At 42.5% G+C, this 18,324-nt stretch overlaps 3 protein-coding genes across 3 annotated transcripts in view; all 3 read right to left on the bottom strand.

Moving 5' to 3' along the window:
- Window positions 1-15,372, bottom strand: part of LOC122617270 (four and a half LIM domains protein 2) — a 58,342-nt gene extending 42,970 nt beyond the window's left edge. The window contains exons 1-2 of the mRNA XM_043793041.1: window positions 15,257-15,372; window positions 13,691-13,964 (exon numbers count right to left, since the gene is read on the bottom strand). Coding sequence (XP_043648976.1) covers window positions 13,691-13,771 — 81 coding nt within the window. The 5' untranslated portion in view covers window positions 13,772-13,964; window positions 15,257-15,372. The remainder of the gene's footprint in view (window positions 1-13,690; window positions 13,965-15,256) is intronic.
- Window positions 1,215-3,299, bottom strand: LOC122617271. Its single transcript, XM_043793052.1, has one exon. It carries the CDS (start codon window positions 3,147-3,149, stop codon window positions 1,521-1,523), a length of 1,629 nt encoding a protein of 542 aa, XP_043648987.1. The 5' UTR covers window positions 3,150-3,299; the 3' UTR covers window positions 1,215-1,520.
- A 355-nt stretch (window positions 15,373-15,727) lies between the features above and the next one.
- LOC122615959 (coiled-coil domain-containing protein 22 homolog) lies at window positions 15,728-17,531 on the bottom strand. The gene has a single exon (XM_043791152.1). It carries the CDS (start codon window positions 17,457-17,459, stop codon window positions 15,795-15,797), a length of 1,665 nt encoding a protein of 554 aa, XP_043647087.1. The 5' UTR covers window positions 17,460-17,531; the 3' UTR covers window positions 15,728-15,794.
- Window positions 17,532-18,324: the final 793 nt, after the last annotated feature.

The following is an 18,324-nucleotide window of genomic DNA, read 5'->3' on the forward strand; positions in this document are numbered from 1 at the left end:
ATGTGCGCAGAGTTAGGCTGAAGTTAGAATGGGGCAATATCCACTAATTAGCGGACAGCCAAAAGACGGATGCGGTCGGCGAAATCGGAGTTTGTGTGGTAGCCATTTCACGAAGTTAGTATGATACGAGAAAATCGCTTTATCACACGGCTTACCATCGCATTACCATAGAGCTTTACGTAAAAGAAATCTATCTTAACACTTTGTATATTGCACCGCGTTTTACTGAAAGACAAATAATGATTGATCTTATAACGAGCATCAGTACTCAACTTATACGGGAAGTATTACTTTCCTGTTGGTATTATATTATAATATTAGCATTATATTCCTATTTTAACGTCTTCTCTTAAGGTAGCCTTTTAAGCGCAAAGAAAGGCCGTTGACATCATCATTAGTTGGTGAAAGGAAATTTATTCTAAACCATGCTTTACGAGGATGCCTAAACCATTTGAGTCATACTATTTTTACCAGCGGCATCCAAAACACCAATGTTATAGGCTTTCCGTCTCTTTAAATTTTAAAAAGCCATGTTTTTGTATATCTTAACGATTTAAAAAGTATGGAGTTTATTTTTTTATTTCCTAAGTATTTCTTTGTTATGGTGCTTTGCTTAAGTAAACTTTTTGAGAAGCGCTTGGAAAGCATCTGTTGATTAATGCTTTTTTATCCGTGGGGACTACCAGTTTGGAATAAGATGAATTTGTATGTCCGTTTGGTTGCATCCCTAATGTGAAAATCCGGAGAAGCGCATAGATAAACGGCTGACATCACCAGCGCCTTGTGTTCTGGCTTTTTGGCTTGGGGAAAGGCACTGTGTTCCATAATTTGCTTGCGAGTACGAATACATATTCCCAACCCAAATATGGCCAAGAGCTCATCAGCGGCGTTCCAACTAGAGAACCTCCTCACCCCGCCCATCGGACCAATCGAGTGACCATATTAAATGCTTGTCACGTAACGTTCGCTCATTCTTATGCACGTTAGTCATAGAGACTCATAGCTATATGCTTGTCTATCCATCTATCCATCCATCTGTTACAATACTTTTATAGCACTCATATCATAGCACTCATAGCAAGTTCAGAGCACTCTTTTTGGGGGCTACTCAAAACTGACAGTTAACACTTTGTACTAGAAGTCGCGAGTGCTTTTTCGGGTTCGCTGAAGCCATTTAATTGTACAAAAATCCCCGTTGAGTCTCACATTTTGCATTATCTGTTTGTCGTTTATTTTTTATTTGCTTAACAATAATTTTACGTAGAAAAAATTCACAACACACGATACGGATTGTTCGGTCTGATGGGGATACATAAATCATTTATTTGCCCAATATCGAGGGGCGAAAACCACGTTTGCAAAGCTGAGCTCCCAGCTCTGATAATGACGCAACTTCGACGACTTTGTCACTTTGGAAAGAACTGCTATACATGTCATCCACTCATTCTTGATTCTCCATTGGCAATATGATATACACATATATATCTATATACATCCATATATATATATTCGGTTAACGCCTACCGCCAGGGCATTTTGATCGGCGATCGGTTGCGTCGTGGCACGGGGGCGGCAATGTGGGCGGTGGTGCTGCTGGCGACGCTTCTGTTGTTGGTGGTGGCACGTGTCATTGGTGGTTCGCGACGCCCCAGAAACACGGTGGGTCCACCAGTCGAGGATGATCGCGGGCTGGGCTTAGCAGGTGCGTTGTAGTGGCCGCCAAAGTAGGTCGTTGGCTGTGGCCGACTCTGTGGCTTACTGCCGTAGAGCTGCACCCTTGTGGGCGCCCTTCCTCGGGTGGGTGGCGTTAGTGCCACCTTGCTCTGCTCGGATCCTATGTGCACCAGGGTGCGTCCTCCCTTTTGCTGCTGGCTGAGGTGGTTGGGCTGATACTGCTGCTGCTGGTGGAGCTGCTGCTGCTGGTGACCCACACTCAAGCGGGTGGGTGAGCTGGTCTGGTGGCGGTACCATCGAGAGCCCTGGTTTTGACTTGGACTGGGTATCATGCTGCTCCTATTGGCAAGCAGTCTTTGGGCATAGTACTCGGTGGTTGGCATGGGCTTGGCCACGCCAACGGGCACAAATCTGCCGGGAGAATGCGGTGAGATGGAGTTCTTGATCTCGATGCGAATGGAGGGAGCAGGTGTGGGTGCCGGCGATGGCGATGGCGACATGTGACGCACTGAAGGTTGTGTGACACGGAAAGTCTCGTTTCGTTTTACCGGAGAACGGGTGGCGGAGCGAGAGGGACGATCCCGGAGAGGAGAACGCGACTGCGGGCGGTAGTTATCGTTGTCGAAGACCAGGAAATCCGGGCGGTTCTCCTTGGATTCGCGACGTTCCAGTGGTTTCGTGGACGTTGGCTGGGCGGGAACCTCCACAAACCAGGCGGGGTTGTGGGGCGTTTCCTTCTGCTGCTGCAGCAAGCGATCCCTGAAGGATTTCCTAAAGCTATTAATGGTGACTGTCTTGTACTTCTCACGCTCATCCTCCTCCCGCTGCTGATCCTCCAGCAGATCGTCGTTGGAGTGGGTCTTGAGCTGCTCCAGCTGCTCTCGCAGATGCGTGGGGGTTTTGCTCTTACGGTAGGTGGATGAATCAAAGCTGCCACTGGAATTGGAACCAATGCTGGCCTGTCGATGGACACCACTGGGTTCGCCCGTTTGCAGAGCCCTCAGATTGGAGTGTTGCTCGTAGAGGAAGTTGAACGGATCCGCCTGAGCATCGTAGTCCTGCAGACGGTCCGCTCCATCGCTGCGCCACTTGTAGTACGTGTTCGTGGCCGTGTCACTGGGATGGTGCTCATAGCTGGCCACTTCCTCGGGCGATGGAGTCTTCTTGCGCTTGGTGAAGGTGCTGAATTTACTGAAGACCTTGGACTTCTTCGACTTCTTCTCCAGGGTGGAGGTGTTCGATGCAGGACCCGCCTCCTCCTCCGAATTGGGCATGATAAAGGTATCCCCGCGCTGCAAAGTCGAGCTGGTGGTCGAGTCCCGGCGGCTGGTGACTCCCACGGATCCCACTCCGCTGATCACGCTGCCCGGACGGGATGCCGAGCGTACCGGTGTCGTGTCGCGGGACGAGGAGCGGGAACTCTTGGCCCGCGATGACGAGGAGAGGGAGGAGCGTATATTGCGAAAAAACGACATCACTAGATGGTGATCTTCGCTCTCTGTCGCTCTGTAATCTCGGTGTCGATCTCGATCTCGGATCTGGGCTAATTAACCTTGTCGAGCGGCGGGCCAAAAAAATCTCGATCCACGATCGCTGATCGCTGATCCACGAACCGACGCTGTCAACTGCCGCTGAGCAACTGAGCGCCCAACTTCAGTTATTACGCGGATCACTAGAATTTCTACCCTCTCGCCTGCCGTCTCTTTCGCATGCACTGTCGCCGTCTCTCTTGCCGTGTTTGTTGCTTCGACATTCGACTTTGCTCGTTTCGTTTGTTTTGACCAATTTAGCGTATTAACTTCATCATCGCGTTCCACACGCTTTGAGCCGCTTGTATTATGTATTGTGGCTACATGTTCGTATGGTTCGTATGCGTTCAGCACCAGCTGAGTGCGTGGGTGTAACAGTGCCCAACACACACACACTCAAACACACATGCACGGGTATTATGTAAATTAGCCCTTTTCCAGTCGGTGGTGGGGCAAACGTTACTTTCGTAATTTATGCAACGGAAATCGCTCTAATTAGCCATCGCAGACGGGCATCAACAGCTCATTTAACAAATTAGCGTTTACACCGGCATGCCAACATCACCGCAATCAATAGAACCCAACTACTCAATAAGCTCGATAATGAGATACCCAGTAAACACGGCTCACATGTAACCAAAGATTTTCAAACCAACAATAATAATAATAATGCATAATTAACTTTTATAAAAATTAAATCAAATGTCACAGATTAATTGATATTAATGATGATTTCATTAATAAATACTAAAATTTATAATAAACAATTTTATTATAATTTACTATAAACAATTTATATAAACACTACCTAATATAATAGGGTATGGCTTTAATGAAAAAATCGTTAACGTAATTTATTTATATATCTAAATTTTCCATATATAATTCAATTCTCATTTATTCCTTATTTAACATTAAGTTCATCAACCCATTAAAGTCTGAACAATGTACATCTATAGAAATAAAGGATAGGCGCTACGTCTTATATGGACACTGAGCTTATATGAATCCCAACCAGTTTGTTGCCCTTCCTGTTGCAAGATCTCGCAGCCGCCTTATACGCTCCACTTTGAGATTTTCCAACTACCGGGTGTGAAGTCGACAATAGACAAGCGACGCAACAAAGACGACACCTGAGCTCAGGTGTTTGGGCTATGCTTTGTTCGAAGAGGTGAGCGTTCTACGATCAGATTTGATTTTGACGGAGCTGATCAAACGCGAGTACGATGACGATGGCGTATGGGTATACGGTGACCAGACATTGTCTCTTTGTTTGCGCTTCAGAGGAGATCGTGTGGCGTGTGTGGGGTTTTTACCATATTTTATCGTTTTTGGTGGCACTTTAATTTGCTTCGCTTCCGATTTCTCACTTTATGCGAGTCATTTGATTGTATCGGCGTATCTGTGAAATTCGCGGACTGCTGAATGAGGTTCAATGCAGCTTTGACAACTTTGCAGCAGCTGGCTGGCAATTAAATCATGCATATTTTAAGCACTTAACAACTGCCCATGTGTTCCCACATACATGTACCGTTGAAACTCTGGGAATTTCAGGACAAAAGTCTCTGCAGCTCGGCAGTCCCAGTTGGCTCGTAAATCAGTTGCTGAATTATTTGCCTGCTTTCCAAATTTAATCTTCTTTAATTTGGAATTCAGGCAGGTTTGCTCTTACACAATTGCCTACTTTTAGGCTCAACTCATGAAACCGTGCAGCTGCTGCCTAAATGTAGGCAATGAACCAGAAAGCTACACATGCGTTAAATAAAATATAATGGTTCTGAGTCATGTAAGCGGTTGTATTTGCAACTAATTTTCATGATTTCTCAAATAATTAAATCTATTGGCTTATTTTTGGTGTTTATAATTAACTTAGAACATTTTAATTAAATAATATGAAATAAGTTTAAATGTTTTGTAAGTATACTATAAATATAATCTATTATCAGTTAGTTGTTTAGAAATTAAACATCGCAGTATTTTTTTTATAACAATTTAACTGTTTGTATTTATATAAGGAATTGAATGTTTTGCAAGGGAAAGTAAAAACTATTATATTCTTTATACGAAATCTTTACACTTAATAAATTGAATAAATGTCTTCGATTCCCTCCTTCGTCTCCATTATTTTATTCAATTGTTAAAACCCCAAGGAACTGTGCACGTTCCGCAGAGCAAATACTTTTGACTGTTAACACAAATATACGTTTGGACGGGGGCAATCTAAAATCGCTGCGGGACGCCGGAGAAGTGGGGATAGAAAATGCTTGGGGCAGGGGAAAGTTCACGCCATTCGCAGAATCATGAGCCAGCATCTTCCCCACATAAACACTGCTCAGCCAGCAAAGCAAAGCAGCCGAGGTTGTGGCAACCGCATAAGCAGGCGAGAGAATGAAAGAACAGAACAGAAGACTTGCCACATGCCACATACATACATCCGTGGTTGCCAAATTGGGTGCCACCCTTCAGGCTCCACCTTCTGCCACCCGAGAAATATGGCTGCGCCAAAATGTTTATTGTGAAAAGATTAATAAAATATGTAGGACCGCAGATTGGCAGAAGAAACAAATCTAAACTTCAATGAATATTAAATGCTTAGGACATATTACTCATACAACCCGTTGTCTGCGTATAAAGATTATGAATTAATCATTTAAATTATGGTTCTTGGGCGCTGGTACCACATTTACTAAATGCCTTGTTCTAAACATAAACATCAAAGCATTTGTATTTTTGGCTTGAGGTAGGCTTACCGGAAAAGAGAAAAACAAATGGAATAAAGAACTTAAGACATTTTTAATATTTATTGCTCGTGTGCGAAATAAATCACTTGAAGAGGCAAATCATCGCTGCTAGTGGAGAAAAACCAAATGATTAATCATGAGGTCAATTCCCAGTGTGCCAGTGTAGTTTCAGTTGTTTATAAAACCGCTTAAGTGCCTTTAAAGAAAAATCATTGTATGGCATTCAGTGCTCGATCAAGTGAATAAACCATTTCCCGGGAATTGCGTTTTTGCTTATTTTGAATTAAAAAACCATATCGGAGTGATGGAGAATAAATTATATATATAACATATTTATCTTCAATTGAGACGTGTTAGCCATTAAAAATGCAGCACTCCATAAATTCTATGAATATTTACCCAGTTTAACAAAATTTTCTGTTTTATGCAATTCATATGTCGGCCATATTCATATGTGTGCCCGATAAGCAAATCAATATTTGAATAAATGAATTTGTATAGGCAAAGTGACCCAAGACTCAGCTATGCATGGATGATCCGATGGTTTATTTGCCAGCGAAATGGCCAATGGCCAATGGGCACATGTCCACTGGACAAATGCATTGTGTGCACAGTATCAAGTATGGAGATCCATGTCTGTGTAGGTATATGACCTGCCATACAATATTTATCAGCCATTAAGTCATGCACAAGCCCAGATACGCACACCCAGACAACTGTGGGGATCCAATGCCAACGACAACAATATCAGGCCAAATAAAAATGAAAAGCAAGCAGTGCAATGGTAATAGCCACAAATAAGCCAAATTATGGGTGGGTGTTGAAATTGAAAAATTGTGTGTGAATTGTGAACTGCCGATTGGACATTGTGAACACTATTGTCGGGCGGTTATTGTGTATTTATGTGCACATTTAGCACAATTAAAATTTAACACACACACGGGGGAGTCGGCCATACCCAGAGAAACATAGATACGACGATGGAGATCGCATCGGGGCGATATAGACTATAAACGAAACAGAAATCAAACAAAACGACGCCTTGGTCAAAACGCCGGCTCTTGAGGAAGTGGGCGAGCGTGTTTTTACAGTTATAGAGCACACACAGCTGCTCCAATCCAATGCCTACCTATCTTAGCCACTTAAGCGCGGGGGACTCGGGGAGATGGGAGGGGCTGCCCCCTGGCGTCAACAGCAACACCGTGCACATAGAGAAACTTTAGTTATTTAATATGAAACATTAACTTCACTAGAAACCATTAACTCTTCCATGGCAAAATTAAGTTGATATTATAAGAAGTTATATTTATTTTACTTTTGCGGCTTTCATATAAGTATAATGTTTTTTGGCCTGGTACTAGAACATTAATCCTGCTATGTCCATGTTTTGTAAGATCAAAAATGTCATTAAAGATCCCTTTTCTTTCAGTGCAGTAAACGTGACCGGTTGCCGGCAGGCAATGTACAACAACAAGACCAAACACAAGAGGCCGCGACTCAAGAAAGGCCTGCGGATGAAAAGGGGAAGAAAAGTAGACCATCAACACGAGTGCGAGTGTGAGTACGACTACGAGTACGAGTATGAGTACGAGTACGAGTATGAGTACGAGTATGAGTGTACGGTCCATCCAATACTCACATGCGATGCCTAACATTCGGGCACACACATAAGCGCTGCTTGAATGCCACCACACACAAGATCCACAGACGGGGTCCCCAAAATGGAATACCTTCTTTTGAATATGTTTTTAATATGATTTTAATATGATTTCTTATCAACTTTTCTATAGGTGTATGCTACTGAAAACATTTAGTGAATTGTGATTTCCTTGTATATAAATGAAAGGATTGTATCAAATATCAAGTTTAGAGTAGCATTAAGTTACAATATCGAAAATCGAATTTAGTTAAGTTCAAATGCTAAGTTATCCATACACCTATCACTTATTTTACGACATGAACATTCCTAAACATCCCAAAAGCAATAAAAAAAATGAATAAAACTTTGACAAATATTTTACAATTGTATGAATCTTGTAGGTGCCATTTTTGTGACCCCAACTGTGCATACATAAATAGGTGCCAAGTGGAGGCACGCATGACGCGGGCTTTGCAAAACTCTGCGCCTGCTATAATAGAGGTTTTGGGTGGCTGGGGGCTTTGGGTTTGGGGAGTGGGGAGTGGTGCAGGTGGTGCGGCCTCATGACTGTTTTATTTGAAAATTTTTGGAGAAAGGCCACATGGTTACACGAAGTGGCACTGGCCGAAGCAGCGACTGCAGTTGCATTCCACTTTGGGGTAAAGACCTCCTCCTTATTGCCAAGTGGCGAATGCCGAATGCCAAAGGATGACGTATTTGGAGAGCTATATTTTTAAACAATAAATGGTTCAGGAGAAGAAGGTTTACTTAACACACTTATTCAAGCATAAGACAATAAAGACCTGGAAAAGCAGAGAACCCGTTTCGCCTTCATTGTTTTCTGTGGAACGTGTCTTTAGCGGATTAAATCCCTAGGTCATATGCAAATATTTTACTCTTGAATTCCCATACTCTGCCAATAGTGAGGTAAGCTTCTGGTGGAATCGTCGAACTTTTAATTATTTCTCCATGTTTTTTGTTATTTTTTTTAATTGCGCTTCCTGTCATACGCTCTCTTAATTCAGATTTTAAGCCGAAAAGGGGAACCAAGCATCAGCAATATGAATATAAGCCCCTTGCCTTAGGAGATTCAGTTTAATTGAAGGGGCTCAATTTCCGATCGGCGTGCTTTGCCGAGTGACGATGACGTCACCGTAACTCGGCTTAAAGCCAACACAAATATTGACTTTAAGCGGGATTTGATGGTGGCGAGATGACGAGATTTGAAGGGTAATATGCCGGCTTTTGGCTGCTCCGTCGCCAAGCAATTTATATTCGAAACGCTCAAACTGGATTTTTGGTGGGGTGTGAAGTGTTGGCTGGTGCGAATGATTGCCAAAAATTAAAGCCTAACAAGCTGACAAAAAAATATCTACTAAATACATCTAATGCAAATTAGGGTTACCGCAGTTCAGAGCCAAAAAGAGAATCCGCAAAAGATCACACAGCCAAAAGCATTTGGCATTAAAGCAATTCCAACAAAAAACAAAAAAACGCCGGTAGTTAAGCCGAAATTGATGTCGAAAGTATATTTGAATGGAAAACGTCTAAGAATAGACGAAACGAGCCGAGCGTAAACTTTTTGTGTTAATAACATTTACGCCAGCTGTTCCAAAATAAACGAATTAAAGTCCAAATCAATTAAATTAATAATAACAACATTAAATGTGCGACACGCCCAGGCGTCCGAAAAATGATGAAGAAGACAAAAAGAGGCGATAGCAGCCGAAAATCCGGTAGGTGGATGACAACGACACCACCTCCTCCTTTTGCACCACCATCACCAGCACCACCACCACCAGCTCCTGCCAGATGGAGGATGGCGTGGCCCAAAAAGGCGATAGCGTGCCGGTATTCCATTGCGCAAACACCGCCATGTGATATGACAGAGCCACCTGGCCATCCCCACTGCCCAGCCCAGTCCATGCCACACCACCCCGGTTTTTGAAAGGTGTGCAAGATGATATCCCACGCCCCACGCCCCGCTCCACAACCCTCTAACCTTCCCCACTTGCCGCTCACTTCGTGCCACCACAAGTTTGGACACCACAATAGCACTTCAAGTCGTTCTACATTCGATTTCTTCTTTAAACTTAGAGCGCCTCGAACTACAGATATTCATTATCCTTCATACTGTAATTAACCTAAATGATATACTCCAAAAGTATTACATTTTTAGACGAGTGATTCTTGTTTCTAAAATACTTATATTCTTTTTTTTATAAATATGTAATTTTAATCTAAATAATGTTTGTTAAATATGTAATTCTAATATAAACCAATAGTCCATACATTCATAGCACACAAGTTACTTAGAAGAGATTTGAATCATGAACCTCATGAACTCTTAGTACTGTTTTTTTCACCTCTGCTGTGCGAACATCTAACAATCCCCTGGGAAATATAACAAAGGCACGCAACAATCTACGGAAAGGCCAGAACGGACACCGGAATATGACCGATGATTGGGGAGTTGGGAGAAGGGGCGCCAAAAATGCGCCCCGCCGAAATTCAAAAATGTGTTTCAAGGCGCGACGCGAAGCGCCATAATTTGCAGCTTGAAGCCATTTGGCCGCAAATTGACGGGCAATGAAAACTAATAATGCAATTAAAAACGTTGACAAAGTTGTCAACTGTCAGGCGGCAGTAACTAGTTAGCTGGTAAGCTGCCAGTTACCAGTTGGCGAAATGCGAATGTCGATTGTCGATTGCCGACTGTCAAGCGTTGGTCGCAGCTCGGCAAGTGCAAGGTTGTTTTTTAAAACGCAAATAATGCCGAGCGTAGCGTCTCCAAATGCAAATACATATGAAAGCCACTCGTGTGCACATATATATGGATTTCTATATACGTTCGCAGTATATAGCGTGGTATTTGGAAAGCCGCAGAGTGATTGCCTCGGGTTTCACAGTGTCAAAATATAAAGAACGGAGCATAAAAATGGCTAAAATGTTGAGGGATGCAAGGCCAGCCATCCAAAAAAGACACTCAAAAATCGTTTTATCTGAAAGCTTTGTTTGATACTGATGTTTGAAAGTCCTCAGAAAGCACTTTATAGATTCCGCTCTTTTAGTCGATAATGTGCACATAAATTCTTTGATTAATGTCAGGGTGTTCATTTAACATATATCAACTTTTTATATACGTGCAGATTAAAATAAAGATTTTCCTATCTGGATACAGCTATAAATCTAATCGTTCTTTAGTTACCGATTTATTCAATAAAGTTTGCAATCTTATCTAAAAGATCCTCTTGCTGTTCAATCTGCGCCAACCAAAAGCCACAAGTACTCTTGTTTATTGACGTGTTTATTAGATACCGATCATTAATTTGACAGCTATCTGATACAGCACTGGTAATTCTATATTTAAAGATTTCATTAGGTTAATACAGCTTCTCATGTATTCTCAAAAGATTCCTATGCAAAAGACGCATCATCGACATTTGAACAAATTCTTTGGGTTTGGTTCGTCAGCATGATAATGATGACTCAGGTCTAGTTTTTATTCCGGACCAAACAGGAAAGCAAAAGCCACTGGTTGATAAATTAAGTGGCGACTATAAAGATCGCAATCTAACCAAACAATTATAATAAAAAATTCGCCACCTTCCGAAGCAATTAAGACAAAGCGCTCGAACGATTTAAGACTCGAGTTCTTCGAGTTAATCAAAATGTGTGAAGCGTTTTTTAGAGTGCACAGAAATGGAAAGTCAGCTGCAACAAAGTTGGCGACACACAAAGAACAAGGGGCTCCTCATCCCAAAAGGAAGCAAGAAGGCGATGATGATGCACCAGATGAGTCAGAACCAATCTGGAAATACGAAAAAATATCAAAGGGCGACTTTTCCAGCTAATGAGGCCAGGGCCCCACTTTTTTTGGGGAATACGGATGAGTCAGTACCAGGATTAAGCTAACATTTCTATGGGAAGTGGAGTATCCCCTAGATAAATCCGAATGGTAAAGTACTTGCAGTGCAAGCCAGGCTCAGCTAATGAAATTATTACGCTGGCCCTACTGATTATAATTATGAAACGGCTTATTAATGGAGCCCGGATTCGGATGGAGAATCTCGGCGGGTGATGATCTCATCGATTGCATCAGATTTCGCACGGCATGTCGTTTTATGTGGTCCGCAATTTTGTTCTCGTTTCTGCTCCCCCTTTTTTGTGTATTTTTAATGTGCAAAAGACATATGCAGAATATACAAAATTAGCTGTTAGCACGCCAACAGCCAACGCCATCAACTTCACAGCGAAAAGCGCGTTTAAGGCGAGCCAGCGAATAAAAAATAAATGTTTCATGGTCAATGCCATGGAATTGGTTGCATTGGACCCTCGCTCTTGACTGACAATCGTTGACAGCCCAGATATAAAATCGCATAACATACACAAGAGGCCCCAGACACAGGTACCCTCCAAAAAAATTCGAAAAAAAATCATTGCGTGTGCAGCAAATTGATTGATCTGCACCAAAGTTGTTGCCAACTGTGGCGAATCAATCAATTGACGAAAATTTCGAGAGCAAGGGAATCAGATACAAATATAAGACCCTCTTAATTCACAGCCCGTTTGACATCTCCATTCGAAACACTCAAAGTATTCAAAACATTTCTGGGCGTTGTCTGGCGACAGCTTTTGTGCGATCCAGATACATGCCATAAATAATACGATTTACATATGAATTTGTAACTGTTCAACATCTATTAGTATATGCATACATCACGCTCTCTGCCGAACGGCTAAATCCAGTTTCAAGCATTCCATTTTCGCCATTAATGAGGCTTCCCCACTTCAACATTGACCTCTACTCAAAGTCTGAGCGCTGAATTTTGAATTCGAATTGGTTATTGCAGCAAGTGTTTTTATTTCGCGTTTTTTCCTTTTGCACTTCAAGTGCCTTGAGTGACGTCAGCCGCATTGAGTACGATTCGGATAATTTACAAAGTCAAACTACGAAATTATCTAAGGCAGCATGGGAAGTACTAAAGTCATCTTGTCGAAATGTAAGCACTTTCATTCGACTTAAGAATAACATTTGGCAGATATTTGCTTGGGTTGCTCGGTGGAATTTATTAAAATGCAGCTCAAAGATAAGACAATTTTTGGGCAATTTCTAAATATTTTAAACAAACAACAAACAAGTTGTATGAGTACACAAAAAATTTAATCTTTTAAAAAAATATACTTATTATTCGTAACGCATTTTAAAACGAACCAAACGTTTTAGGGTCAGATATAAATAAGAAATTATATATTTTCTTCCATATCATTAAGCAAATAAGATGCAAAAATATTATACTCTAAAATGGTTTGTTTTGAACAATAACTAAAATTGTCTCAAAATTGTTATATTAAAATAGACTTTACTTCCTGCTTAGAACTTTTCCATTGTTTGTATTTAATATAGCAACGGTTTTATTAAACTTTAGGTCTAGCTTCCAAATTTAATATTGCACTTGCTAAATAAACACAGACATGGTATCTCTGCGGCCGCCGGCTGAGAACAGCGATTACCGCTTGCCAACGATATCTTATCAATGAAATTTCAGCACGTTACGTAGGCCAGGGCCAATGTTTTGGATTCGATTAGTCAGAGCCAAGAATAAAAGCAGACGCGGAAAAGTAAAGCCGCCCGATCGGCACGGAAACAAATCGCGGCACAGGTGATGGAGTAACGGAAATCATAATATAGAACTCAGGTGGAACGATTACGAGAAGGCTGAAAAGTCCCGAGAAGACAGCGATGACAGCGATATTTATTTGGCCGCGCATTGATGATGGCAATATATGTATGTATGAACATCCATATGTGTGGATGGTACAATCGGATCGAGTGCGTATATATTTTATTGAACAAGGCACAGGCAAACAAACAAGAGAAGACTTGAAGGCGAAAGCCCAATTTGTTTATGTATTTTCCCGCCTGAACGGCAACGCAACACATTTGGGGTCGATTAATGGAAACACAGGAAGTTTGGGCCAAAACGCCGCGGGCCGTTAAATCGGCCCTGCTCTTGGCTATATCTTCAGTCTATCATTCAATAACTATAGCTTTAGGTATACCTATATCCATATCCATATCCATATCCATATTTATATCCACTCACCTTCTCGGCGAACTCCTCGCGCGGACGACGCGAAATCGTCGGTGTGGCACTCATGAGTTCCTTGGTCGGCGATGGTGTCATTATGGCAATTATACTCGTATCGTCTACCTCCGTCGGTTATCGCTTATGAATTGCACTTGGGGCTCTAGGTTCTAGGTTCTAGTTAGAAAAACTCACTGGGGACGCCTTTTCGTATTGCTTGCGTTTGGTTGCACTTTATTCTCTCGATATTTCTTCGGTTTTTCACTACTATATTTATGTGGTAGCTTGCGTGCTGCGAAGTAAATTTAATTTATAACAACTTTTTATCAGTTGGCATTGCTGCTTTGGTCTATAAGCAAATTATTACGTAGCCTTTGAAAAATGTCGCTGGCGTTAAACTGTTTTTGCCACCTCAATTCGCGTTTGTTTTGGCCTTTTTAAATTGCCGCTGGAAGCGCTGATATTTTGTGATATATGTACAGTGGACAGCAATTGGGGTCAATTAGGGAATTTGACAAATAACAACAGTTAACTGAAAATAACCATTTACTTTTAGTTAAATCCTTTGCTTTATAGTACTTTCTTTAAAATTAATAGTTGTGTAAATAAACGATGTAACCAATTTCTTAAAAATTTCCTTCTCTCATAAAATTGTATTTTTGCTTAGCGAATATCAGAATAATCACATTTGTTTAAACTCGTTTGCCTTTTTTGCTGCCAACCGGATGACTGGAAAGTGATTTACTTTAATTAAAATTGATCAAATATTTATGATAAGCAAAGTGGGTACACTTAAAATGGAAGTGAGCCTGCGGGGGAGTATTTAAACTGGTATTCACTGTATTCCCAATCTATGTCCAATAAGAGTTAACGTAAAAAAATGAAAAAAAAAAAACTCTAATGAGTCTGGAAGTTCGGATCATATGCAAAGAATGTTGTCATTGGACTATTTTTAGAAGTAGACGTCACTAACGAAAACAAAAAAAGGTGAACCGGAACGCTTCCAAAAGAATGTGGTTGTTGTTGTTGTTGCTGCTGCTGCTGCTGGCGAACGTTGATTGACCCCGAATATGAGAATGAGAAAGAAGAAGAAGAAGCAAAGCCGGCCGGCCAATTAATTGATTTATTCTATTCGATTTCCCACTATTTTTTACTGCTTAGTTTTTGTTCGATTTCCCCTCCCTCGCAAATTCGACCTTCAGCGTGCTGCAATTCTAATTGGAATTCAATTTCAGTAAGAAGAAGAAAGAAGAAGCAACAGTTTGTTGCAGGAGCCGCACGCACACACGCACACCAGCGAAGGCGCACACACACATGCATGCACACATTTAAGCGCGGCTCACACGCACACCGGTTAAACTTGTTATCGGCCGCATGCAAGAACCCAAAAACTACAGCAACAACAACACACAACTCTAGGCCAAAAACAAGTTCTGGAATATCAGCGGCAGCGGCAGCAACGACAACAACAACACCGCACTCCAGTGTTTTATTTTGAAACACGGCTTTTTCTCGTTGTTGTTGCATTTTTGTGGTAGGTAATTTAGCCAGGAGTAAAAAGCAATGCACACACTGAACACTCACACAAACACACACTATATCTCACTCGTTGCCGCGCAAACTAAAAACAAACGAAAGTAAATCAACGTAAAAACGAAACGAACGCGATCTGCCGACGCGCTTTTAGCTTCAGCTTTGGCTTTCAAAACACTGCGAAAAATACGAATGTTGCGGCTGTTGGCCAGTGTGAACGTGGCCGGCTAACGTAAAAATACCAAAAAAAACCAAGCCGCCAACTAAAAATACCAAAATGGAATTAGAGTTCGGAAACCGACTGTGCAAATACCCTTTAATATTAAAGCTTCCAAATATTCTTAATGCAGGATATCTAATTTAGATTTAATTTGAAACATAAGATAATAACTTATGTAATACATTTGTTTATTAAATTCAAAAGACGAAAGAATTTGTAGATGTATATTTTTAAAATTGGAATATTTATCTGTGAAAACATTGAAAGCAATCAAATAAAAACGTTTCTTTCTGACTAATAAAATGAACGCTAGGCGTGCATCAATTCGTTTATTGTGATTGGCACTAGTAAACAAGTGAGACCTAGTAACTAACTCCCTGCATGCGGCTGCTCCACGGTCCGTATTTGCTCCTGCAGCTCCTGAATGTGCTGCTCGAACTTCTGGATATCGCCGGTGATCTGCTGCAGACTGGTCAGCACGTTCTTCAACTTCTCGCCATCGATTTGGACCTCCAGTTCGCGGATCTGCTTTGTCACGTTTCCCGTGAGGGAGACGCATTCGACCAACTCGTTGCAATTGGCGTGGAGTTGGGCCAAGAGCTTGTAGGCCCGCTTAGCGTGGAGATCATGCTTGGCGCTCTGGAAGAGCAGATCGTCCGTGTAGTTGAACTGGCGCTGCAACTGGGCACCCACAACATTGAGCTGCTTCTGCAGTTGGCGCGTGTCTTCCAGAACTTTGTAGATATCTGCTCGTTGCTTACGGATATTCCCAATGAATTCGTGTATCCTGCGGGTGTACTCCTTGCGAGGTGCCAAGGACTGACTGGCGTTCCGCAGGGTGGCATTAAGTTCGTTGTGCTGTTGGGTCTTGGCCAGAAGTTCCTGCTCCAGTTGCTCGATGTTGTTGCGAATGCCCTGGACTTCCTGAGCCTCCTTGGCGGTCTTAAGTTTCTCTAGGCTCTCCAGCAGTGGTTTCCTGTAATCCTGCCATTGCTGGGTAAGCGTGATCCTTTTGCTTTGAGTGGACTTTAGTAGGGCCTCCAGCTTGGTCAGGTTCTCCTCCGAATCGGCGAGAACCAAGGAAGTGCGTTCGTGCAGTTTGAGCGTGGGCTGAATGCGACTGATCTCCTCGCTCGCTTTTGTTTCCCTCTGCTTAAGAGCTGCAGTGGCAACAGCATGTGCTTTGCGTTCCGCTAGCAGGGTTTCGCATTGAACTCGCAACTCCTCGACTTGGTCGCTCAGTTCTTGGATGGGTGAAGCTTCCTCCTCCGCACTGGCGGGCGGTTTTACGGTAGGAATCGGTAGGGGCGGCGCTGGATCTTCGCTGGGCACAAAGGGAAGTGTTGAGTCCGGCAATGTCTGGCCCCATCTGTCCAGCTCGTTCTTGTGCAGCACCGAGGCTATTAGATCCGAAGAGGTGGAGGACGTTTGCTGGAAGAGGCTGGGCGCATGTTGGTCGAAATACTGCTGCTGCTCCTTGGAACGCTCCTCGGGATTGGCGGATGGAATGTTGAGATTGATGTTTGGTCGAAATTCGATCCCCAGACTACTGCAACCAAGATATTTGCGATTGCCCACGGACCTGGCAAACTGTGGCACCCAGGGTGTCTTAAGTTGTTGGGCGAGCTCCTTGCGGATTTTTCGCTCTAGGAGTTGCCTGTGACTCAGGGTTTGCGACTTGTTGCCACCGTCCTCCGTGCTCTGACGCTCTCGCGGAAGTTGTTCGATGAGAAACATCAGCAACCGCCGCAATTCCACGGCATTGGGATACAAAAATGTCTGATATCCAATATCGCCGCGGTAACCGCTATCCTTGCATCCCTGCGCCAAGGAGCTGGCCACTCCAAAGCGCTGGGCCATCGCTCCGCCGGGAAGTGTCCGGGGAAGCTGCAAGTCTGGACGGATCTCCGCTAGACAGCCGGACACCGCTCGCACTACCTGCTCCGGGGTGAAGCCGGACAGCTCCTCTGTCGGCTCGATGGCCGCGTCCACCTGGTGCAGCTGGTGCATGATTATATTGTCCACTTCATCCATGATTCGCTTTATTTACTATTTATTTTCGCATTTTAATGGGAGTGTTTTTTTTTGTGTGACTCTCTTCTGACAGTCACAGCGATACGTGAACATGTTGGTCCGGCAACGTTAGCGGTTTTCTTAAACCGATGTGGCAGCACCAGCTTGATTCAAACTCAAAACTAAATTACTTTAGTTTTTTAAAAATTTTTGTTTAATTAATTTACAGATGCATTATAAATGACCCATTTAAACTCAATTGTTGAATTCGTTTAACGCAATATCACTTAACAAATAACAAGACTTCGGTGATACAACAGCAAATCAACAGCGTTAAAATTGTAATAGACCAATAGGATTGCTATTCATTTATTATTTACTTTAAATGCATTTTTTCAGCCTTTTAAAGTTTCTTGGTACAATGTTTACTTGACTCTAATTATATTAACGTAAATGTAATATCCTAGAAATATTTATTGTTTAAGAATAACTCAAAAACATGCAATCCAGTTGGAGACTAACAAACATTCATGCAAATTTCGTCATGTTTGAAGGTATTTTTGTGACACCCCTTTTTTCACATTTTTATTTACTGTCCCCTGAAATTTTAACCCTGACACGGTGTCTTAACCTCATTATTTTATAACCAACCCTTTACCCGTGATTGAGCGAAGTGTTTCGCTGATATTTTTTATAGCAGACTGGGCAGAAAATCGTCTTTGCGGGCACGCAACCACAAAGTCTAATTGAATTTGCCCAGCACCGCAAAATGCGATATAAACGGGGCATCGCGGTGATTGGAAACAGTTCAGCCCTGTGGCGCACACAGAGCGAAACGGGTAGCGGTTAAGGCGTATCGGCTAGGAATCGGTACGGTATCGGGTTA

Source organism: Drosophila teissieri, chromosome 3L (genome assembly GCF_016746235.2).
Source record: "Drosophila teissieri strain GT53w chromosome 3L, Prin_Dtei_1.1, whole genome shotgun sequence".
Classification (NCBI taxonomy): Eukaryota; Metazoa; Arthropoda; class Insecta; order Diptera; family Drosophilidae; genus Drosophila; species Drosophila teissieri.